General features: G+C 49.1%; 1 protein-coding gene across 1 annotated transcript in view; it reads left to right on the forward strand.

Annotated features, from left to right (window-relative positions):
* dysf (dysferlin, limb girdle muscular dystrophy 2B (autosomal recessive)) overlaps positions 1 to 23,814 on the forward strand; it is a 450,750-nt gene that overhangs the window by 317,280 nt on the left and 109,656 nt on the right. The window contains exon 33 of the mRNA XM_038793128.1: positions 18,741 to 18,922. Coding sequence (XP_038649056.1) covers positions 18,741 to 18,922 — 182 coding nt within the window. The remainder of the gene's footprint in view (positions 1 to 18,740; positions 18,923 to 23,814) is intronic.

Consider the following 23,814-nt stretch of genomic DNA (forward strand, 5'->3'; position numbering starts at 1 on the left):
AATTTATTCAACAGTCCATCTATAACCCTCTGGGGTAGAGAATTCAAAGATTCACAACCCTTTACATGAAGTAATTTCTCCTCATCTCAGTCCCCAACGATCGGCCCTTTACCCTGAGTCTCACCGACCCCAGTGGAAATATTCTCTCAGCGTCCACTCTATCGAGCTGCTTCAGAATTGTCTGGGTTTCAATGGGATTGTCTCTCATTCTTCCAAACTCCGGAGACTACAACCCCAATTTTCTCAACCTCTCTTCATGGGAGAGTCCCTCATCGCAGGAACCAATTTCGTGAAACTTAGTTGTTCTCCTCTCCAACATATTCGGGGGCCGGGGGTGGCACCGTAGGCAGGAACGCTCAGAATTTCAACCCATTGCTCACTGGGCCTAGGTTGGTAGAATTTATGCATTTTAAAATCTATTCACAAGGATAGCGATACCATCGGTGGGGTCAGCATTATGATGGCCAAATCTTGTTCTTGAGCCACTGATGGTGTTTTGATACTGTCGAATGTCTTGTTCGGCCGCATCAGAGAGTAGCTAAGAGTCAGTAAAGTGGACATGGGACTGCGGTCACATTAATTTAAAAAAAACCCCTGCATTTCTATAGCACCGTTCACAACCTCAGGGTGTCCCACAATGCTTCACAGCGAATGAAAAGCGTTTGACATGTAGTTAATTGTTACAATGAGCCTTCAGCTGCCTGGTTCTCGAACCTTCTCTCCCTGATATCTCTCTGCCACTCTACCCCTCTCTCCTCCTTTACGTTGGCCCTTAGAAACCCATCCATTTGATGACGTTTTTGTTGGTGTATGTGGTTTGTTGCCAAAGTACGCTTCATAAAACCCCTGTGAAGCACATTGGGACACTTCGAGACAGTAAAGGTGCTGGAATAATACTTGTTGTTATTAAAGTTCAGGAAATACGGCTACCAATGTGCGCACAACGGGCAGAACTGGAATAAAGAACCAGATCATCTGTCGCCGTGATGTTGGTTGAAGGGTAAATATTGGCCAGGGCACCAGGAAAGGCTTCACTTTGTTGGCTAGGACGATAAGATCGTGAAAAGGCAGACAGGACCTCACTTCAACCTCTCATTCAGACCAGTTCAATGCCTCAGTATTGCTCTGGCAGGCTCGGCCTAGACTTTGTGCTTCAGGAAGAACGGCATGTTCCCATCCTGAGGAGACATTGGTGAGTCAGTCGGGATTTTACAACAATCACCAGCTTCGTGGTCACTTGCTTGGAGACAGATTTTTGTGAAAAAGCCGAATTGAGACTTCCAAGGTTCTCCCAGCATGAGCGGGCTTGCTCCTTCTCGTGCCAGAATGACTCTATAAATCTGTCACTGTGGCCGAATGTGCGTTCAGCAGGATCTCTAGTCCAACTATGTAAACACCACATAACCCTGCTTCTTGTGCTTCACCTGCACTGTCCCAGTCATATCAGTCTTAAAGCTGAAGGTGGCACTTGCTTTGACTTGTCAGTTCTGTGCTTGAGTCCACGGAGATAGAGTGATGGTGTGGGCTTGGGTAGGGTGCTCATTTCAAGGGCCGGTGCAGACCTGATGGGCCGAATGACATCCTTCCGGACTGTAAATTTTATCTATTAAATGAAAGCCACTCATGTCGGAGATGGAAAAAACGTTGCGCGGGGTGGAGTGAGGGGGAATGACATTCCTGCTAAATGATCTCTTCGGAGGAGCCACCAGCTTACAATTGTCACAAAGCGGGTGAAGAGAAGGGTTCACGCAGACGGCTTTTGAAGTATGATCTATTTCGTCACAGAGAATGGTTGAGGCAGGCACTAAAGTATCTTCAAAAGCAGAATTGGATAAATGCAAAGCAGCATGTATTTCTAGCACAGAATCGGTTCATCCAGATCCTTGCGGACATTTATGCGCCACACAAGATTCTTCGCACTCCTGTACATCTAACCCTGACTATCCTTTCCCATCCATTGAGGATGCATACAGTACAGAGGGTGACCACTTGTCCTGCCACGTTCACACCGGTTGTGTGCAAGGACAGCTCTGTGAGGCTCACCTCCCCCCCCACCCCCTCCCTTTTCCCAAAGCCATGCAGTATCAATTCCCTCTTGAACGCCTTGACCAAATCTGCCTCCACCATACTCTCAGCCAGTGCATTCCAGATCCTAACCACTCTCTGTGTATAAAGGTTTTGCCTCATGTCACTGTTGCACATTTTGCCAATCACCTCGGTATCCTTGAGTTCTTGGCCCTTCCACCAATGGGAACAGTTTCTCTCAGCCTCTGTTCGGACCCCTCATGACTTTCTACACGTCGGTCACATTTCCTATCATCTCAGTGTTCCCTAAGGCTTCTCCAGTCTATCCATGCAACTAAAGCCCTTCACCCCCTGAGCCATTCTCAGCACCCCTGGAGACAATAGTCCAGGTGGGACTGAGCCAGAGTTTCGAAAAGGTTGATGACAACTTCTCACCCGTTCGAATTGATCCCTTTAATATATATTGCCTCTGCTCATTCTTCCAGCCACTTCACCGTATTAAATTGAATCTGCCACTCCATCAGCCCGCCTCTGCCCCCCTGTGGTCTATCACTATCCTCCTCACAGGGAGCACTACTCCCAAGTTTTGCTGTGATCTGAAATTGTGCCCTGTACACCCAAGTTCACCCATTAATATAGATCAAGAAAAGTAATGGCCCTCGTGCCAACCCCTGGGAACCTCACTACGTACCCTCACCCAGTCCAAAAAACAACCATTCTCCATTCTTTTCTGCTTCCTGCTACTCAGCCAACTTTGTATTCATGTTGTTACTTGTCCCTTTTATGCCATGGGCTTTAACTATGCTGACAAGCCCAGTTATTTACTTTATCAAATGCCTTTCCGAAGCCCATCCACATTGCCCTCATGAACCATCGCTGTTATCTCATCAAAAACTCAGTTAAGTTAGTTAAACACAAGTTACCCTGAACAAATCCATGCTAACTTTCCTTAATTAATCTGCACACACTTGTCCAAATTGGGTCATAGAGTCATAAAAGTTGACAGCATGAAAACAGGCCCTTCGGCCCAACTTGTCCGTGCTGTCCAGTTTTTACCACGATGTTAATCCCAGTTGCCCACGTTTGGCCGATGACCCTCTATACCCAGCTTTCCCATATAACTGTCTGAATGCTTTTTAAAAGTCAAAATTGTACCCACCTCTACTACTGCCTCTGGCAGCTCGTTCTCGACACTCAGCACCCTGTGTGTGAAATAATTGCCCTTCAGGGCCCCTTATCTTAAACCTGTGTTAATTTTTTATTGGATGAATGTTCTGTAGCCAACGAGGTTAAACGGGCAGACCCGTGGTTGCTGAGTTCATCCTCTCATCCTCTGTCGATCAAGGGGTAACATTTTCATTCCTCTGTCGCCATCCCTGTACCTAAGGAAGATGGGAAGATTATGGCCAATGCCTCTGCACGTTCCATGTTACTACTTCCCTGAATATCCTCAGATCCATCCCATCTTGTTCTGGTAAATTCATCAACTTTAAGTCCTTTTTAAAATACATCAACCATCAATTTTCAGCCAATCCAGTGTCTGAACTACTTTCTCTTTCTTTACATCTTAGGTAGCATTTTCCTCCTTGATAAAGACAGATGCAAAAGTATGAATTTGGTATCTCAACCACGCCCTCTGCCTCCATTCATGGGTCCCCCTTTTGGTCTCTACTTAGAACATAGAACATAGAACAGTACAGCACAGAACAGGCCCTTTGGCCCTCAATGTTGTGCCGAGCAATGATCACCCTACTCAAACCCACGTATCCACCCTATACCCGTAACCCAACAACCCCCCCTTAACCTTACTTTTATTAGGACACTACGGGAAATTGAGCATGGCCAATCCACCTAACCCGCACATCTTTGGACTGTGGGAGGAAACCGGACCACCTGGAGGAAACCCACGCACACACGGGGAGGACGTGCAGACTCCGCACAGACAGTGACCCAGCCGGGAATTGAACCTGGGACCCTGGAGCTGTGAAGCATTTATGCTAACCACCATGCTACCGTGCTGCCCCTTGATTCCAGTCCTCCTCTTACTCCCTCTTTATATGCTTCATTGTATGTTTTCAGAAGACTTTAAGATCTCCTTTTATGTCAGTTCAGTTTCTTCTCGTACTCTCTCCTTGCCTCTCTTATTTACTTTCTCAAATCCCCTCTATTTTTGTAACCTGGTCTCGCCTCTCCGATCAACCTGATATCTGTTATGCACACCCTTTTTCTTCTTTACATTACTCTCTATCTCTTTTGTCATCTAGCAAGCACTGGCTTTGTTTGTCCCACCTTTTCCCCTTGTGGGAATGCATCTTGAATGTAACTCAGGCATGTCGTCTTTCAAGCCCATTGTGCTATTATAGTTTCGCCTGCCAATCTTTGATTACAATTTACCTGGGTCAGATCTGTCTCGCCCCACTGAAATTGCCACACCCACCCCCGCCTCTGATTAATTATTATTATTTTGGATTGATCCATGTCATTTTCCAGAGCAAACCTAAACAATATGATATTATGATCACTATTCCCTACTGACACATGATCCACTTGACCCATCTAATTCTCAAAAACTCAGATCCAGTAATGCCTCCTTCCTCTCTGGGCTGGAAATGTAACAATCCTCGAACATTCTCCTGAACACACTTCAGAAACTCCTCCTCTCTACCCTTCATACTTTTCCTGTCAAATATTCTGGGACATGACAGGAGTTTCTCCTGGATACTCCATTAGATTAATCCGTGACCACTTCATAGTGATGGCCCCAAAATGGGCTGTGACCTGCAAGTGGAAAGATCTTCTCAATGTTCACCCTATCATTCCACAACCCTGATAATCAAATGCAATACCATCCATCAGCCTTCTCTTTTCTGGAAGTGGAAATATAAACCTGTTCAATCTTACTGATTGAAAACAACTCGCAGTTTTTGGTGTCAAGGAAATCATTCTTGAACTTTCTGTAGTAGCTTAACATTTGTTTTGTAAAAAGAACCCAATATTTGAATTAGAGATAGGGAGAGAGTGGGACAGTGGGATTAGTTTGGGATTGATACAGGGCTATGGGGAGAGAGTGGGGCAGTGGGATTAGTTTGGGATTGATACAGGGCTATGGGGAGAGAGTGGGGCAGTGGGATTAGTTTGGGATTGATACAGGGCTATGGGGAGAGAGCGGGGCAGTGGGATTAGTTTGGGATTGATACAGGGCTATGGGGAGAGAGGGGGGCAGAGGGATTAGTTTGGGGTTGATACAGGGATATGGGGAGAGAGTGGGGCAGAGGGATTAGTTTGGGATTGATACAGGGCTATGGGGAGAGTGGGATTAGTTTGGGATTGATATAGGGCTATGGGGAGAGAGTGGGGCAATGGGATTAGTTTGGGATTGATACATGGCTAAGGAGAGAGAGTAGGACAGTGGGATTAGATTGGGATTAATACAGGGCTATGGGGAGAGAGAGTGGGGCAGTGGGATTAGATTGGGATTGATACAGGGCTATGCGGAGAGAGTGGGGCAGTGGGATTAGTTTGGGATTAATACAGGGCTAAAGAGACAGAGTGGGACAGTGGGATTAGTTTGGGATTGATACAGGGCTAAGGAGAGAGAGTGGGACAGTGGGATTAGTTTGTGATTGATTCAGGGCTAAGGCGAGAGAGTGGGGTAGTCGAATTAGTTTGGGATTGATGCAGGCTATGGAGAGACTGGGATTAGTTTGGGATTGAGACAGTAACATGGGGAGGGAATAGGGTAGTGGGATTAGTTTGGGATTGATACAGGGCTATGGGGAGAGAGTGGGGCAGTGGGATAAGTTTGGGATTGAAACAGGGCTATGGGGAGAGAGTGGGGCAGTGGGATTAGTTTGGGATTGAAACAGGGTTATGAGGAGCACTGGGATTAGATTGGGATTGATACAGGGCTATGGGGAGAGAGTGGGGCAGTGGGATTAGTTTGGGATTGATACAGGGCTATGGGGAGAGAGTGGGGCAGTGGGATTAGTTTGGGATTGATACGGGGCTATGGGGAGAGAGTGGGGCAGTGGGATTAGTTTGGGATTGATACAGGGCTAAGGAGAGAGAGTGGGACAGTGGGAATAGTTTGGGATTGATACAGGGCTATGGGGAGAGAGTGGGGCAGTGGGATTAGTTTGGGATTGATACAGGGCTAAGGCGAGAGAGTGGGGTAGTGGAATTAATTTGGGATTGATGCAGGGCTAAGGAGAGAGAGTGGGACAGTGGGATTAGTTTGGGATTGATACAGGGCTAAGGAGAGAGAGTGGGACAGTGGGATTAGTTTGGGATTGATACAGGGCTATGGGGAGAGAGTGGGGTAGTGGAATTAATTTGGGATTGATGCAGGCTATGGAGAGACTGGGATTAGTTTGGGATTGAGACAGTTACATTGGGAGGGAAAGTTCATGTAAAGTTCACCATCTCCAATGTCCTTTCTGCTGTGTAGTATCCCGAATTAACCACAAGGCTCCGGCTGAGAAATGTCCAATGAATATATTCCAGTGAGGAAGGAATGTCGATCTGCAGATCTGAGTGGAAATCGTGAAGTCTTTTGGAACATTCTAGATGGTGATGGTTATTTGAGAGTTAATCATGCTGAGGAATCGCTCCGGGAAAGCTGAACTGGGAGAAAAAAAAATGGATGGCATTGGAGCGGGAGGGCATGGGATTACCCAAGAGCCTTCAACACTGAAACATGCCAATTGGCCCATTTACGCTATTGTTTATACTCCACATGAGTCTCCTCTAAGCCCCCCCACATCCAACTATATCAGCCTATCCTTCTAATTCTTTCCCACTAATGTGTTTATATATCTTACTTTGAAATCCCACCCTGCTATTTGCTTCAACTACTCCTTGTGGTCCCGGGTTCCACATTCTCCCAAGTTTCTGCATCGTAAAGTTTCTCCGCAGTTGCCTTTTGGCTGTATGAATGACTGTCTTATATTTATGACCCCTAGTTTTGGGCTCCCACATGTGGAAACCTGGCCCCAGCAGAACTTAAGAGCAGGGATAAAGTTGCCTCAGGACACATTGGATGGGTAGAGACTCCAGGTGTGAAAGGCAGAATGTTTATGCAGTGACTGAGCCCAGACGCAGACAGATGGGGGAAGGGTGACGCATGAAACCTTCTGTGGCACCAATGGCTTTTCTGGCAGAGATCAAACAGTCAGACAGCAGAACGCTCCCGGAGACCATCCCAGCTGGATGGTTCTCACAATTAGGCCAAAAGAAACCAGGCCATCTTCACTGAGTGTGATTGACAACAGCATAATCATAGATTATCATAGAATTTACAGTGCAGAAGGAGGACATTCGGCCCATCGAGTCTGCACCGGCTCCTGGAAAGAGCACCCTACCCAAGGTCAACACCTCCACCCTATCCCCATAACCCAGTAACCCCACCCAACACTAAGGGCAATTTATCATGACCAATCCACCTAACCTGCACATCTTTGGACTGTGGGAGGAAACCGGAGCACCCGGAGGAAACCCATGCACACACGGGGAGGATGTGCAGACTCCGCACAGGCAGTGACCCAAGCCGGGAATCGAACCTGGGACCCTGGGGCTGTGAAGCAATTGTGCTGCCTACAAATCGGCAGAGGTATTTGGAAATATAGAAGCCAGGAATATTGTGGTGATGTTTCTGGGTTTGTAATTCAGGGACTAATGATTCAGTCACCAGTTCAAATCCCACCCTGGAGATTTAATTCAGTTAAATAAATCTGGAGTTTAAAATTAACGAGTGTTTGTAATCGTGTCCAATAAACGACTGGATTGTCATGAAAAACCGATCTGGTTCACTAATGTCCTTGAGGGGAGGAAATCTGCCGTCCTTACCTGGTCTGGCCTACACGTGACTCCAGACCCACAGCAATGTGGCTGACTCTGAACTGCCCTCTGAAATGGCTTAGCAAGCCACTCATAGACACAGAATTCATTCAGTGGGGGTGGCACGGTGGCGCAGTGGTTAGCACTGCTGCCTCACGGCACTGAGGACCCAGGTTCGACCCCAGCCCCCGGTCACTGTCTGTGTGGAGTTTGCAAATTCTGCCCATGTCTGCATGGGTCTCACTCCCATAACCCAAAGATGTGCAGGGTAGGTGGATTGGCCTCGCTAAATGGCCCCTTAATTGGTGTTGTGTTCTGCTGCTTCGGATAACACTGGCTGCTATTTGATGCAGTCTTAACTAAAGGATGCTCCAGACTCTGAAATGTTTATTGAACTATTAACACAGTTCTGAAATGAGTTCGACTCTCTGCTAATCTAACTGTAGTAACTCAGTCTAACTGTACCAGCTTGCTCTAAGCCACGTGCTGGGGTGTGATGCTGCTGATCAACCCTGACTCTCTAGATGTCTGTCTGTGGAAAGAGGCCGGGTGTGAGTGCCTCATCCCTTTTATCGTGTTTATGTCATGCCCCTTGTGATGATGCCACCTCTGAGTGTCCTGACTCCCCATTGGTTGTGTCCTATTCTGAGTGTTCATTGGTTACATGTTTGCATATCATGACGATTAGAAACATTAAAAAAAAGAATCCCTGAGGGCAGCAAGACCTGGACCATATCCTGCCTTGGACCAACAAGTGGCAAATTATATTCACGCCACACATGTGCCAGGCAATGACCATCTCCTACATTAGAGGATCTGACCATCACCCCTTGACATTCAATGGCTTTACCATCGCTGAATCCCCCACAATCAACATCCTGGGGTTTACCATTGATCAGAAACTGAACTGGACTAGCCATACCGTACCAGCCTCCCTGAACAGGCGCCGGAATGTGGCGACTAGGGGCTTTTCACAGTAACTTCATTGAAGCCTACTCGTGACAATAAGCGATTTTCATTTCATATTAATACTGTGGCTACCAGAGCAAGTCAAAGGCTAGGAATCTTGTGGTGAGTAACTGACTTCCTGATTCCCCCCCAGAGCCTGTCCACCATCTACAAGGCACAAGTTAGGAGTGTAATGGAACACTCTCCACTTGCCTGGGTGAGTGCAGCCCCAACAACACTCAAGAAACTCAACACCATCCAGGACAAAGCAGCCCCGCTTGATTGCTCCCCCTTCCACAAACATTCAAACCCTTCACCACCGACTAACAATGGCAGCCGTGTGTACCATCTACAAGATGCACTGCAGTTACTCGCCAAGGTAACTACCATCTAAAGGACAAGAGCAGCAGATGCCTGGGAACCCCATCACCTGGAGGTTCCCCTCCAAGTCACTCACCACCCCGACTTGAGAATCGCTGTTCCTTCACAGTCATTGGATCAAAATCCCTTCTGCACAGCACAGTGGGCATACCTATACCTCAGGGACTGCAACGGTTCAAGAAGGCAGCTGACCACCACCTTCTGAAGGGCAATTAGGGATGGGCAACAAAAGCTGGCCCAACCAGCGATGTCTACATCCCAGAAATGAATGTTTTAAAAAGTGCAGAAGGAGGCCATTTGACCCATCGAGTCTGCACAGACACTCAGAAACAGCACCCCAGCTAGACTCACCCTCCTGCGGTATCCCCGTAACCCCATCTAACCTGCACAACTATGGACACAAAAGGGGCAACTTGAGCATGACCAAGCCATCTAACCCGCACATCTTTGGACTGTGGGAGGAAACCGGAGCACCCGGAGGAAACCCACGCAGGCACGGGGAGAACGTGCAGATTCCGCACAGACAGTGACCCAAGCCGGGAATCGAAACCGGGACCCTGGAGCTGTGAAGCAGCAGTGCTAACCACTGTGCCATCGTGCTGCCCAGCTATATTCAAGATGGCGGCTCATTATCATCTCCTCAAGGCCAATTAGGGATGGGCAAAAAATGTTGGCCTTGCCACGACAGGCACATGCCATGAATGACTAAAAGAAAGACCCATTGCTCAGAAACAAATTCAGGAATTAAGGTTCTCTGACTAGAAGTTTAAAGGATTGCTGATAAAATGTAACCCTTGTTTCATTAGGTAACCCTCGAGGTCAGTTCCAGCTGTGGAGACTTAACCTGGTGATGCCAGTGCAGTACTGTCAGAGGGTCATCTTGTCGCATATTAACTAGTCCCTGTCTGCCTTCACAGTTCTACGTAATGTTATGGGCCAGGATTTAGAGAACCCCAAAGTGTATCATGGAGTTCACCTGACCCAATCATAGATTGTGGTATGGGGAGCACACGGCCCACTCTACAGGTGTAGTACAGCAGAAATGGAAAAGTGTTTTTTGAAGCAAAAGAATGTTTATTCTATGAACTCAAGTTAACCTTTTTAAACATACAGTGAACATCTTAGCAAGCATTAATTCAAATACAACCCCCAAATACTACAATACTAAGTAATCCGTAAGCTGTCCTTTTAACATCGAGAAGACTTACAAAAAACATAACCTTTAACAGAAGCACATTAGGTTAGAGTCACTACTGAAAACATTTATAATTCTGAATTCACCAAATGATCAAGAGATAGTCTTTTCATGGCGGAGAGATCAACAGTACACTTGCTCTGTCTGGCTTCAACTCCAACACAGAAAACAAAACTAAATCAGGCAGCAGACCGCCTAAAATGAAAGTAAAAAGCTGACAGACAGCCCAGCCCCACCCACACTCTGACATCACTGATAAACACCTATTTCTAAAAGGTACATTTCTTAAAGGCACTTTCACATGATTAAAGGTACTGTCACATGACAGTAAGGAAGCTTCAAATACTCCGAACATCCGAATTCGGGGCAGAAGTAGACCATTCGGCCCCTCAAGCCTGCTCCACCTGACTACCCCACATTCCTGCCTATCCCTGATAACTCATCATCCCCTTGTTAATGAAGAACCTATCCGCCTCGGCCCTGCCTCCATCGGCATCTGAGGAAGAGAACTCTAAAAGCTCACGGCCCTCGGAGAGAAAGCATTTCTCCTCGTCTCTGCCCTAGATAGCATCCCTCTTTCTAGGTTCCCCCACAAGAGAAAATTTCCTCTCTGCATCCACCCTGTCAAGACCCCTCAGGATCAATCCAGCCACCTCTTACTCTTCTGAACTCCAGTGGATACAGGTCTAGCCTCTCCAATCTTACTCCATCAGACAACTCACCCATTCCAGGTAATAGTCCATTAAAACTCCTCTGAACTGCTTCGTTCCTTAAATAAGGAGACCAATACAGTACACATTGTTCTGAGGTAATCTTTGGTAATTGAAGAAGGCAGAATTAGTTCATTAATTTTGCATCCTTGGCGTAAGAAAATTTTGCATTCCCATAGCGCCTTTCACAACATCCACCAAACAAGTACTTTTACAAATGTAGTCACTGCCGTAAGGTAGAAAAAGCAGGTGTTAATTTGCACAGGAAGACCCCCCCAATAATAATAACATGACAACGACAGTATCATCTTTTTCTTCAGTTCTGTTAGTTGAGGGAATTATATTGGTCCGCACGTTTGGAGAACTCCTTTCCAACGGTAAGCAGAGCAGACTCAGTGATATTAGTGAACCAGGGCCGGGATTCTCCAATCTCGCGGCCAAGTTCTGACGCCGGTGTGAAAAGTGTTAACGGGCCTCAAGTGGCAGGTATCTACCCCTTCCTAGGGGGCTAGTACGCTGCTGGAGTGGTGTCCACAGCTCTGGCACCCGAAAGCCGGGGAGCCACGGCTGGCGTGAGTTCGGGCAACACGCCACGGCCAGCGCAAGTTCGCGCATTTGCGCCACGGCCAGCGTGAGTTTGCACATGCGCGTGGGTTCTCGTCTCTGCGCCGGCCTGCGGGCAATATGGCAGAGCCCTACAGGGGCCCGGCAAGGAGGGACACAGGCCCCCACGGAACTTGCCCGCCCGCCGATCGGTAGGCCCCGATCGCGGGCCAGGCCACCGTGGAGTCCCCCTGGGGTTGGACCCCCGTCACCCCCACGAGGACGGCCCCCGCAGACAGAACTCTGGGTGGGACCATACGTAACCCATGCCGGGGGGGGGACTCGGCTGAACTCGGTGGGCACACGGCCTGTCGAGGCCCGGAGAATCGCCGGCGGGGGGGGGGGACGCTTTCAACGGCCCCCGACCGACTTGGCGGCGATCCCGAGGGCACCAGAGAATCGCCGGCGGAGAATTAGCGAGCCGGCATCAGGGCGGCGTGGCGCTATTCTCGCACCCCCCCCCTGGCGATTCTCCGACCCGGCGCGGGGTCTCAGAATCCCGGCCCAGGTGTCTTCTTTAATGACAAGTGACTCACGGTCACCATTAGATTTTAATTCTGGATTATTTTGGTTGAATTCAGATATCACCATCTGCCGCGGTGGGATTCGAACTCGGGCCTACCGATAATTACCCTGGGTCTCTAGATTACCAGTCCAGTGACAATACCATTCTTCATCGCCCCCTCTTCATTGGAGGGCTATTCTGAGAGACAGCCTCTCTGACGGAGCGGCACTCCTTCAGCGCCGCCCTGGGAGTGCGGGGCCTAGATTATGGGCGCATGTCCCCGGAGTGGGTAGTCAAACCACAACCGTCTGCCCAGGAGCCCGCCCTCAAGATCAGGCAGGGCTGCCTTGTCCGGAATCGACGCTGCAAGGCTGTACGAGGGGTTTCCCCTTTTCAACAAGAGTCCGCGGGTGGGTGGTCCACAAACAGAAGGGGAGGGCGAGAGAGGAAAAGATCAGGACCTGTAACAAGGAAAACGTGGAAGCTAACGGCCGCACTGGGAAAAGTCATTAAAGTTAAACTCAGAGGAGGAAAGGGGGAGGAAATCCAACCTACGACTGGAAAATCCCAGCTTGTGCTTTGAACTGGTGTTGGTTGGAGAGGTCAGTGCGTGCGGGCTGTGGAAAGAAAGTTCCTTTTCAAAAAAAAATGCTCTCTTTCCTTCACTGCCGTTTATAGACAGTGACAGTGATTGAGAGCTCTCTGTACGAGCTGCAACATTTAAGATCCTTTCCAAATCCCTGCCAGTGAGGGGTTTTATATGTAGATATATTCTTGTTTATTGTGAAAAGCAGCCCAACTGGGGACTGCTGGAAATTCTTCCAGTTGAAACCTAATGACCTCAGATTGAAAAAAAAGAGCTCCCCCCCACCCCCAACTCCACAAATCGTTCCTTGCTTTGCATCAAAAAAAAATAGTCAATGATTTTCACACATGGAAAAATTAACACCTCCTCTCCCTGTGTCACGTTTCTCTTTAATTTTGTGTGGTTTTACCTCAGGTTTTTAAAAAATATATATATTTTTGGCAGCACCCACCTCGTCTCTCCACATGGTCGTGTGAATTGGTCCCCTTCAGGTCGACTGATGGGCGGGAGAGGGTTGAGGTGGAGGATGAGGGAATGGGGAGGGGCGGGGTGGGGGGGGGGGGGGGCGTGGCGAGGCTGTGGCAAGGTGGCTAGAAGCGATTCGACAGGTCATTTTACGCAAGGCGCCAAGTTAAGGGAAATCAAGGGAAAAGGCATTGGACAGTGTTGTCAGCAAGCTGGTCCCCAAAGACTGGGTTTACAGCCCCACTCCCTGCCCATTTCTGCTCGCTGACCTGTTACGTGTTGGCAGGTGAATCAGAACAGGTGCGGCAGAATGGCCAGGTATACAGGAGGTATCAAAACCAAGGCTCACCGCTTGATTCACCTTTACATCTGGGAAGCTCTGATAGCTATTGATTGCCTTATCCCTAATTGCCTTGGGGGGGATTGAGAGTTAACCATTAGAGTGGGGCCTGGAGTCCTGTGTAGAGGAGAGGCAGTGGCACAGTGGTATCGTCACTGGGCTAGTAATCCAGAGACGCAGAGTAATGCTCTGGGGACGCGGGTTCGAATCCCACCACGGCAGATCTGGAAGTAAATGTCTAATGATGACCATGAAACCATTGTCAATTGTTGGAAAAACCCATCTGGTTCACTAATGTCCTTTTGGGAAGGAAATCTGCCGTCCTTACCCGGTCTGGCCTACATGTGACTCCAGACCCACAGCAAGGTGATTGACTCTGAAATGGCCGAACAAGTCACTCAGTTCAAGGGCAATTAGAGATGGACAACAAATGCTGACTGTATCAGCAACTCCAGCAACTCCATGCATGAATAAAAAAACAAGACTGACAACTTACTCTTCCTCAAGCGCTGTGAAGCATAGGAACAGGAAGAAACCATTCAGCCCCTTAACGTTAACAAAGCTCCAGGATCTGATGGTCTAAATCCTAGAGTTCAGAGATAGCTTTCCAGATATGGGGCGGGATTCTCCCCTACCCGGCGGGGCGGGGGGGGGGGGGGGTCCCGGCGTAGTGGAGTGGCGCCCCGGCGTAGTGGAGTGGCGCCAACCACTCCGGCGTCGGGCCTCCCCAAAGTGCGGAATTCTCCGCATCTTTAGGGGCCAAGCCCTCACATTGAGGGGCTAGGCCTGCGCCGGAGTGTTTGGCACCACACCGACTGGCGCCCAAACTGGCTCCAGCAGCCTTTGACACCCAGAGCTGGGGCAGGCCGAAAGGCCTTCGGCGGTTCGCGCATGTGCCGGTGCATCAGCTGCCGCTGACGTCACCACCGGCGCATGCGCGCTGGGGGATTCTCTTCCGCCTCCGCCATGGTGGAGGCCGTGGCGGCTGTGGAAGAAAAAGAGTGCCCCCCCCACAGCACTGGCCCGCCCGCCGATCGGTGGGCCCCGATCGCGGGCCTGGCCACCGTGGAGGTACTCCCCGGGGTCCTGGGGGGCGCGGGGCGATTGGACCATCGCCATTAGATCCCGCCACCACTAGAGGTGGTTCAAACCACGGCGGCGGGAGAGGCCTCCCAGCGGCGGGACTTTGGCCCATCGCGGGCCGGAGAATCGCCGCAGTGGGCTCGCCGATCGGCGGGTGGTGTTTCCCGCCCCGGCCAATTCCCGGGTGGCGGAGAATTTTTGCCACGGCAGGGGCGGGATTTTCGGCGGCCCCGGGCGATTCTCTGACCCTGCGGGGGGTCGGAGAATTTCGCCCATGATTTTCCAAAATTCCCTCGATTCTAAAATGGTCCCAGTGATTGGAAGTTAGAAAATGTAACACCGCACTGTCTAAAAACTGGAGTGAGAGGCTGCTTTTCCCTTTGAGGGGGAGAGCTGACTGGTGGTGATTTAACCTGAGGGTCATCACACCTCGGGCGAGGGGCAAGGTTGAGAAGGCGGGGCCTTCATGAATAACCTCAGCCGGGGCGGGAATTGAACCCACACTGCTGGTCTCGCTCTACATCACAAAACAGTTGTCTAGCCAAGCGAGCTAAACAATGTACCTGACAGGGAAAGACAGTTGATGATCATGTCTTAGCATGGATAGAGGATGTGGTGACATGCATCACTGTAAATACACAAGGGGTTAATGTAAATACACTACGACTAAGTAAACACTAGAGGGAGCACCAGAGATGTCATGACATGCAGACACACAGCTAATGAACACAGAGAATAGGACACGACCAATAGGTAGTCAAGACATCCAGAGGTGACGCTACCACAAGGGGGCATTACACAACCCATATAAAATGACAGGGCACACATGCTCTGTCTCTTTCCACAGGCGACACTTAGGGAGTAGGACAGGGGCAGATCAGAAGCATCACACCCACCACGTGGCTTAGAGCAGACTGGTTAGTTAGACTGAGTCACTATAGCAAGATTAGCAAGTGAGTCAAACTTATAGAGAACTGTGTTCATGGTTCAATAAATCACATTGAACTTACTTCAAGGTCTAGAGTATCTTTTGGTTAATGCTGCATCCAGTTGCAGCCTGCATTGTCCCAAAGTACATCACACATCAGAGGATTAGTTAGTAGACAGGAGACAAAGAGTGGGGATAAACTGGGGGCGTGATTCTCTGCCCCCCACGACGGGTCGGAGAATAGCGGGAGGGCCTTCCCGACATTTTTCCCGACCTCCCGCTATTCTCCCCCCCCATGGCTGCCCCACGACACGAATCGCTGCTCGCCGTTTTTTTACGGCGAACAGCGATTCTTCCCTATCTGATGGGCCGATTTCCCAGGCCTTTACGGCCGTTTTCACGAATTTAAACACATCTGCTCTCACCGTTCGTGAAAACGGCCGCAAAGTGCTGTTCTGCACAACCATGCCACCGATTGGCACGCCCGCACCACGGCCGTGCCAAGGGTGGCATGGGCCTGCGATCGGTGCCCACCGCTGCACGGGCAGCGGGTCCAATTCCCGCGCACTCTTTGTCCCTCCGCCGCCCCGCAGGATCAGTCCGCGGGGCGGCTGAGGGGCATGACGGACCGCGCATGCGCTGGTTTGACGCATATGCGCGATGACGTCAGCCGCCGTGAGTCTTGACTGCCGGGCTTAGCGAACGTTCGCTAAACCCGCGCTGCCGTTCTTCCCGGGGCCGCGATGCTAGCCCCGACCGGGGGGGGGCGAATCGGGTCCCGGGAGGGGGCGCGGAGGCTGCCGTGAAACACGGCCAGTTTCACGGCAGCCTTTACGACTCTCCACATTTGCGGAGAATCGCGCCCAGGGTATTTTAAAATTGACAGGCTGTGAATATCAGGGTTACGCAGGAATCAGTGCTGGGGCTTCAGCTATTTGCAAGCAAAATTGATGGTTGAGGTGAGCAGATCCACGTTTGCTGATGACACAAAGCTAGGTGGGAATGTAAGCTGTGGGGAGGACACAGAGAGGCTACAAATGAGCTTCACAACTTGCCTTGCTGGGATTAAATCTCCCAATCTCACAACATTGAGTACCAGAACTGCTAGGCCACGCTACCAGCCAGCTGCAAGTTCAATCTCTTCACCTGAGACAGCATTCTACAATAATCACAAAGCTGCCCTCACACCTCTAATTTTTGGCGGACTGCCAACTCTTTGAGAAGCAGTTATCTTCACCCCCCACTCCCCCCTGGGTTTCTATGAACTCCAGTCTCCTGACGACACCAAGCTACAAATAGCTTTTTAAACATTTCTTCATGGGATGTGGGCGTCGCAGGCTGTGCCAGCATTTATTGCCCATCGCTAATTGTCCTTGAGGGGAAGGTTAAGAGTCAACCACGTTACTGTGGATCTGGAGTCTCAGGCCGCACGGTAGCACAGTTGCTTCACAGCTCCAGGGTCCCAGGTTCGATTTCCAGCTTGGGTCACTGTCTGTGCGGAGTCTGCACATCCTCCCCGTGTCTGCGTGGGTTTCCTCCGGGTGCTCCGGTTTCCTCCCACAGTCCAAAGACGTGCAGGTTAGGTGGATTGCCCTTAGTTTCCAAAAAGCTGAGATGGGGGTTACTGGGAGAGGGTGGAGATGTGGACTTAGATCGGGTGATCGTTCCATGGGCCAGTGCAGACTCGATGGGCCAAATGGCCTCCTTCAGCATGTAAATTCTATGATCTAAAGGGAACCAGGTGGGCTTTTACGACAATCGGCAATTGGTTTCATGGTCGTCATTAGACTATTAATTCCAGATTATTATGAATTCAAATTTCACCATCTGCAGTGGTGGGATTTGATCTTGTGTCCTCAGAGCATTACTCAGGGTCTCTGGTTTATTAGTCCAGTGGCAATACCACTGCGCCAGCGCTCCTCCTCCTGAACGCTACCTGCCTCCAGCATGCAACCAGTGATCTGCCGCCTTCTTCCTAGTTCCTCAAGATCTCCCTGAGTCCTAATTGCCTGGAGCCCATTAATAGCAGCACATATTCAGTCTCCACCCTTTTCCCACGCTGCAGACCACTCCCCACAAACACACAGATAAATTAAAACCAGGGAACTTTCTTAAGCGCCACCTGTCTCCAAGGCGATGTATCCTTTCAGGATTCACTGAATTCACCAACCCCCAAAAGAAAATATATTTCTGAGTGCACTTCTTTGCAACTAGCGTAGAGACCATCTCCAGCTCTCCAGCGAAGTAAGCTCAACTGCTATTTTAGGATCTTGCCTTTCTAACTGTGAACCCCATTAGTCCACATGGCTCCAACCTTTGAAGTGTAATAGACCCGAAGCCACTTTAGTTACATTTACTCCATTTTGTACAATTAAACTTTAATCTTCACAAAGCTAAAAATGACTGCTGAAATATTCAGATGAGCCATGAATTAGGAATTTGTGGGCAGCACGGTAGCATAGTGGTTAGCATCAATGCTTCACAGCTCCAGGGTCCCAGGTTCGGTTCCCGGCTGGGTCACTGTCTGTGCGGAGTCTGCACATCCTCCCCGTGTGTGCGTGGGTTTCCTCTGGGTGCTCTGGTTTCCTCCCACAGTCCAAAGATGTGCGGGTTAGGTGGATTGGCCATGCTAAATTTCCCGTAGTGTCCTAAAAAGTAAGGTTAAGGGGGAGTTGTTGGGTTACGGGTATAGGGTGGATATGTGAGTGTGAGTAGGGTGATCATTGCTCGGCACAACATCGAGGGCCGAAGGGCCTGTTCTGTGCTGTACTGTTCTAAATCTAAATCTATTGATCGCAGGGGAAAGGAATGGACGGATAGGCAGGTGGATTGAGAGGGGAGTGGAATGGGAAAAGGCTCAAATGGAGCGTTACCACCAACAGGAACCCGTCTAATTTGCTGCTGCACACTCTGTGTGATTCTATTTAACTGAACACTATGGAATCCCATGCAATTACTATCTCACTGTTAAATCAGTCATTTCTATCTCAATTTGCCCCACAAAACCAGGTGCGATGCATAGCAGTTGGGCTCTCTTCTTTGCCCTCCGTGAAAACCAAATCATAGTGTGCTGACACTGACTGTGCTCTGAATCTCTTGTGTAAACTTGACTGTCCTTTTCGTTGTCTTGTTACAGATCCATATGCAATCGTCTCGTTCCTGCATCAAAGCCAAGCGACGGTCACTATCAAAGGCACCTTGAACCCCACCTGGGACCAGACACTAATCTTCTATGAGGTGGAGATTTTCAGTGGTCCCAGCATCACGGCCAATAACCCACCCAACATCGTGGTTGAACTTTATGATCAAGACACTTACGTAAGTCTGATTATCGATTTCATTATTCAGCTGATGTTACACAGGAACAGTAAGAGATCATTCAGCTCCTGAAGCTGGTGATATAGCAATGAGGGAGCCATTCAGCCCCTCTAGCCTATGCACAGGAACAGAAACATTGGGCTGGATTCTCCAGCCATGTTCGCCCAGCGACCTGAGAATCCTGTCCGAGGTCAATGAATTTTTCCATTGTCGCCGTCTCGCCAATGGTGTTTTTACGGTGGGCAAGACCAGCCCATCAGTTCCACACAAGTGCCAGGCAATGACTGTGTTCAGCAAGAGAAAGGCTGGCCATTCCCTCTTGACGTTCATTGGCATTACCATTACTAAATCCCGCACTATCAGCATCCTGGAGGTGAGGAGTGACCAGGAATTGAATTGGACTAGCCATAGACATATTGTGGCTACACGAGCAGGTTAGAGACCGGGAATTCTGCTGTGAGTAATTCAGTTCCTGACTCTCCAAACCTTGACCACCATCTACAATCAGGACCATGATGGAATACTCTCCTGGATGAGTGCAGCTCCAACGACACTCAAGAAGCTCAACACCATCCAGGAAAAAGGAGCCCGCCTGATTGCCACCCCATCCACCACTTTAAACATTCACTCCCTCCACCACCGACAAACAGTGTCAGTCGTGTGTCCCATCTACAAGATGCACTGCAGCAACTCAACAAGTCTCCTTCGAAAGCACCTTTCAGCCACCTGACCACTACCATCTCGAAGGACAAGAGCAGCAGATACCTGGGAACCCCACCACCTGGAGGTTCCCCTCCAAGTCACTCACCACCCTGACTTATCCATATTGGTAGCAATAACAGAAAAAAGGATTATTATTTAAATGAGAAAATATTAAAACATGCTGCTGTGCAGAGACCTGGGTGTGCTAGTGCATGAGTCACAGAAAGTTGGTTTACAGGTGCAACAGGTGATTAAGAAGGCAAATGGAATTTTGTCCTTCATTGCTAGAGGGATGGAGTTTAAGACTAGGGAGGTTATGCTGCAATTGTATAAGGTGTTAGTGAGGCCACACCTGTAGTATTGCTTTCAGTTTTGGTGTCCTTACTTGAGAAAGGACATACTGCACTGGAGGGTGTGCAGAGGAGATTAACTAGGTTAATCCCAGAGTTTAGGGGGTTGGATTACGAGGAGAGGTTGAGTAGACTGGGACTGCACTCGTAGGAATTTAGAAAGATGCGGGGGGATCTTATAGAAACATATAGAATTATGAAGGGAATAGATAGGATAGATGCGGGCAGGTTGTTTCCACTGGCGGGTGACAGCAGAACTAGGGGGCATAGCCTCAAAATAAGGGGAAGTAGATTTAGGACTGAGTTTAGGAGGAACTTCTTCACCCAAAGGGTTGTGAATCTATGGAATTCCTTGCCCAGTGAAGCAGCTGAGGCTCCTTCATTACATGTTTTCAAGGTAAAGATAGATAGTTTTTTGAAGAATAAAGGGATTAAGGGTTATGGTGTTCGGGCCGGAAAGTGGAGTTGAGTCCACAAAAGATCAGCCATGATCTCATTGAATGGCGGAGCAGGCTCGAGGGGCCAGATGGCCTACTCCTGCTCCTAGTTCTTATGTTCTTATGACTTGTAAATAAATCGCTGTTCCTTCACCATCACTGGGTCAAAATCCTGGAACCCACACCCGAACAGCATAGTGGATGTACCTAAAAGAAAGCATCTCACCATCACCTTCTGAAGGGCTTGCTGAGTTCAAACACACCCCATTTTCTCTGCAGCGAGGATTTTAACCCACACCATGGGAGTCACAAATTTTTGAGTCGGCGTTAATGTCCTTTGTTGTGGGGCAGATTATTACACAAAATAATCTCAGGAGACCCAGGTACAGAACGATTGTTTATTAGGCAATGCGTTGAATCATAGAAGCATAGAATTTATAGAATCATAGAATTCACAGTGCAGAAGGAGGCCATTTGGCCCATCGAATCTGCACCAGCTCTTGAAAAGAGCACCCTATCTAAGACCACACGTCCACCCAATCCCTATAACCCAGTAACCCAACCAATTCTTTCTGGACACTAAGGGAAATTTAGCAAGGCTTATCTACCTAACCTGCACACCTTTGGACTGTGGGAGGAAACCAGAGCACCCGGAGGAAACCCACGCAGACACGAGGAGAACGTGCAAACTCCGTACAGCCGCGAACCGAACTCGGAACCCTGGTGTTGTGAAGCAACTGTGCTAGCCACTGTGCAATCATACCACTTTGGGAGTGCATGGCCTTAGAGAAAGATCCCCGGAGCTAACTCTGCCCAGTTCAGAAATGAAGCAATATTTATACATTGTAGGTCACGTGGGCAAGGCGTAATGAACATTGAACATTGTCCAGTTCAGACTTTACATTAAACTGGTTGCAGGTGTTCACAAGGATACTAGGTGAATATACTTTGAGGTGCATTGGCCTTAAGTTGGCCTGGGAGCTAGACAAGTCCATGGTGTGGGTAGGGGCATGGGTTACCATCAGGGACAGGAGTGAATCTATGAATTGCTGATTCAAAATTATTAATTGAGAATGTTACAGGAGAGAGTTCCATAGTTGTCACCCTTTGTGTGTCTCTCCAGCTTTGAGTTCGGGAGTCACAGATTATCAAAATGGGCTTCCAAAATTCAGCAGTGATTTCAAAGTGGTTTACTAAATTGGTTAAGTAGATATAGATTAGATTTAGATTTACTGTCACGTGTACCAAGGTACAGTCAAAAGTATTGTTCTGCATACAGTCCAGCCAGTCATTACATGCATGCAAAAACATAGGATATACATAAATACACAATGTAAATACATAGATATCGACATCAGGCGAAGCATACAGAGTGTAGCACTACTCAGTAGAGAGGATGTGTAGAAAGATCAGTTCAGTCCATAAGAGGGTCATTCAGGAGTCTGGTAACAGAGGGGAAGAAGCTGTTTTTGAACCTGTTAGTGCATGTTCTCAGACTTTTGTATCTCCTGTTTGATTGAGGAGGTTGGGAGAGAGAATAACCTGGGTGGGAAGGGTCTTTGATTATGCTGCCCGCTTTCCCAAGGGAGCGGTAACAGTTTATATATGATGCAGAATCGAAGTAGGCAGAAAGGACGTACGATCCACAACACGTGATAATGGTTTTCTGGTCACAAATCGGAGTAATGGTTGGGGGAAACAAGGGGTTGCTGATCTCAATGGCTGACGATGACCATGTCAACAAAGAAAAAAAGAACAAAGAAAATTACAACACAGGAACAGGCCCTTCGTCCCTCCATGCCAGCGCCAACCATGCTGCCCGTCTTGCCTAAAACCTTTTACACTTCTGGGGCCCATATCCCTCTATTCCCAACCTGTTCATGTATTTGTCAAGACACCCCTTAAATGTCACTATCGTCCCTGCTTCCACCACCTCCTCCGGCAGCGAGTTCCAGGCACCCACTACCCTCTGTGTAAAATACTTCCCTTGCACATCTCCTTTAAACCTTGCCCCTCGCACCTTAAACCTATGCCCCCTAGTAATTGACTCTTCCACCCTGGGAAAAAGCCCCTGACTCTCCACTCTCTCTATGCCCCTCATAATTTTGTAGACCTCTATCAGGTCAACCCCCGTCGTCCCAGTGAGAACAACCCAAGTTTCTCCAACCTCTCCTCATAGCTGAAGCCCTTCATACCAGGCAGCATCCTGGTAAATCTCTCTGTACCTTCTTCAAAGCCTGCACATCCTTCTGGCCTTGTGGTGACCAGAATTGAACACCATGTTCCAAGTGTCCTCCGAACAAATGGATGGACGAAGCTGATCTCCACGGCTGGAGCTGATGATCTCCAGTCTGCTTGCTAGTCTTGTCTCTTTGTTCTTTGGCTGCTGGAGTTGACTGAGATATCAGGATGTCTTCATCTTCTCCGAGACAAGTGTTGGAAGGGGCAGTTCCTTCTATTTTATCCAGTCTTCTAGAGCTAGCCAAAGTGTGAGGTCGATGCCACCATGGATCATTTTGAAAAGCTCTCCTCTGTCCAAAGTTTTCTCGAACCAGGCATAATGTTAGACCAAAGCACTAAGCTCACTTCCATCCAAAATGTTCTTTTTCCCTCTTGAGGCTCTGTTTATATATCTCATTTCAGGCAAGTTTATGCCAATCATTTATTCAGTTGACAAGGGCCCGATATTCCAGATAAGCTCCCCTCATTCCCATCGGATGCCCATGAAGCCATCTTCTGTGGCTCAACACTTGTTCGGTCCTTTCTGAACTTCAGACAATTGGTTCACAAGAAGCTCATGAAGTTAACTCCCTGTCAGCATTAGCAATGCCTTCTTTCAGTTCCGTGAGCGAGAGATGTGTCCTTGGGAGAGAAAATGACCTTCGCCATCTTCTGTTTGTCACCTTAATGAGCTGGTATGGGAGCTCTACTTATCAGGGAAAGTCAGAGAGAGCTATTCCTGTATTATTCAATACATTTTTTTCGGATTTTATAAAAAGATTATCTGGTGATTTCTTACAATGGCCTACCTCTGGTTTGAAGGTGATGGGGGGGGGGGGGAGATTCTCCGAGACACGCGCTGGGCCGCGATTCTCCGAGGTACGGAGAATCACCGCCATTTGCGTTGGTGCGTTTGGAGCGGCAGTGGACGCGGGCCACTGGAATCGGCGGGGCTGCCGATTCTCCGGCCCGTATGGGCCGAGCGGCCACGTCGATACGACAGAGTACCGCAGGCGCCGTTCACCCCTGGTCGCTGCCGGCGGGAAATCTGCGCGAACGGTCGCGGCGGGCGGCCTGTGGGGAGGGGAGGGGGCCTCCTTCACTGGGGGGGGGGGGGGGGGGGGGAGCCTCCGACGGGGTCTGGCCCACGATCGGGGCCCACTGATTGGCGGGCCGGCCTCTC

Source organism: Scyliorhinus canicula, chromosome 3 (genome assembly GCF_902713615.1).
Source record: "Scyliorhinus canicula chromosome 3, sScyCan1.1, whole genome shotgun sequence".
NCBI lineage: Eukaryota > Metazoa > Chordata > Chondrichthyes > Carcharhiniformes > Scyliorhinidae > Scyliorhinus > Scyliorhinus canicula.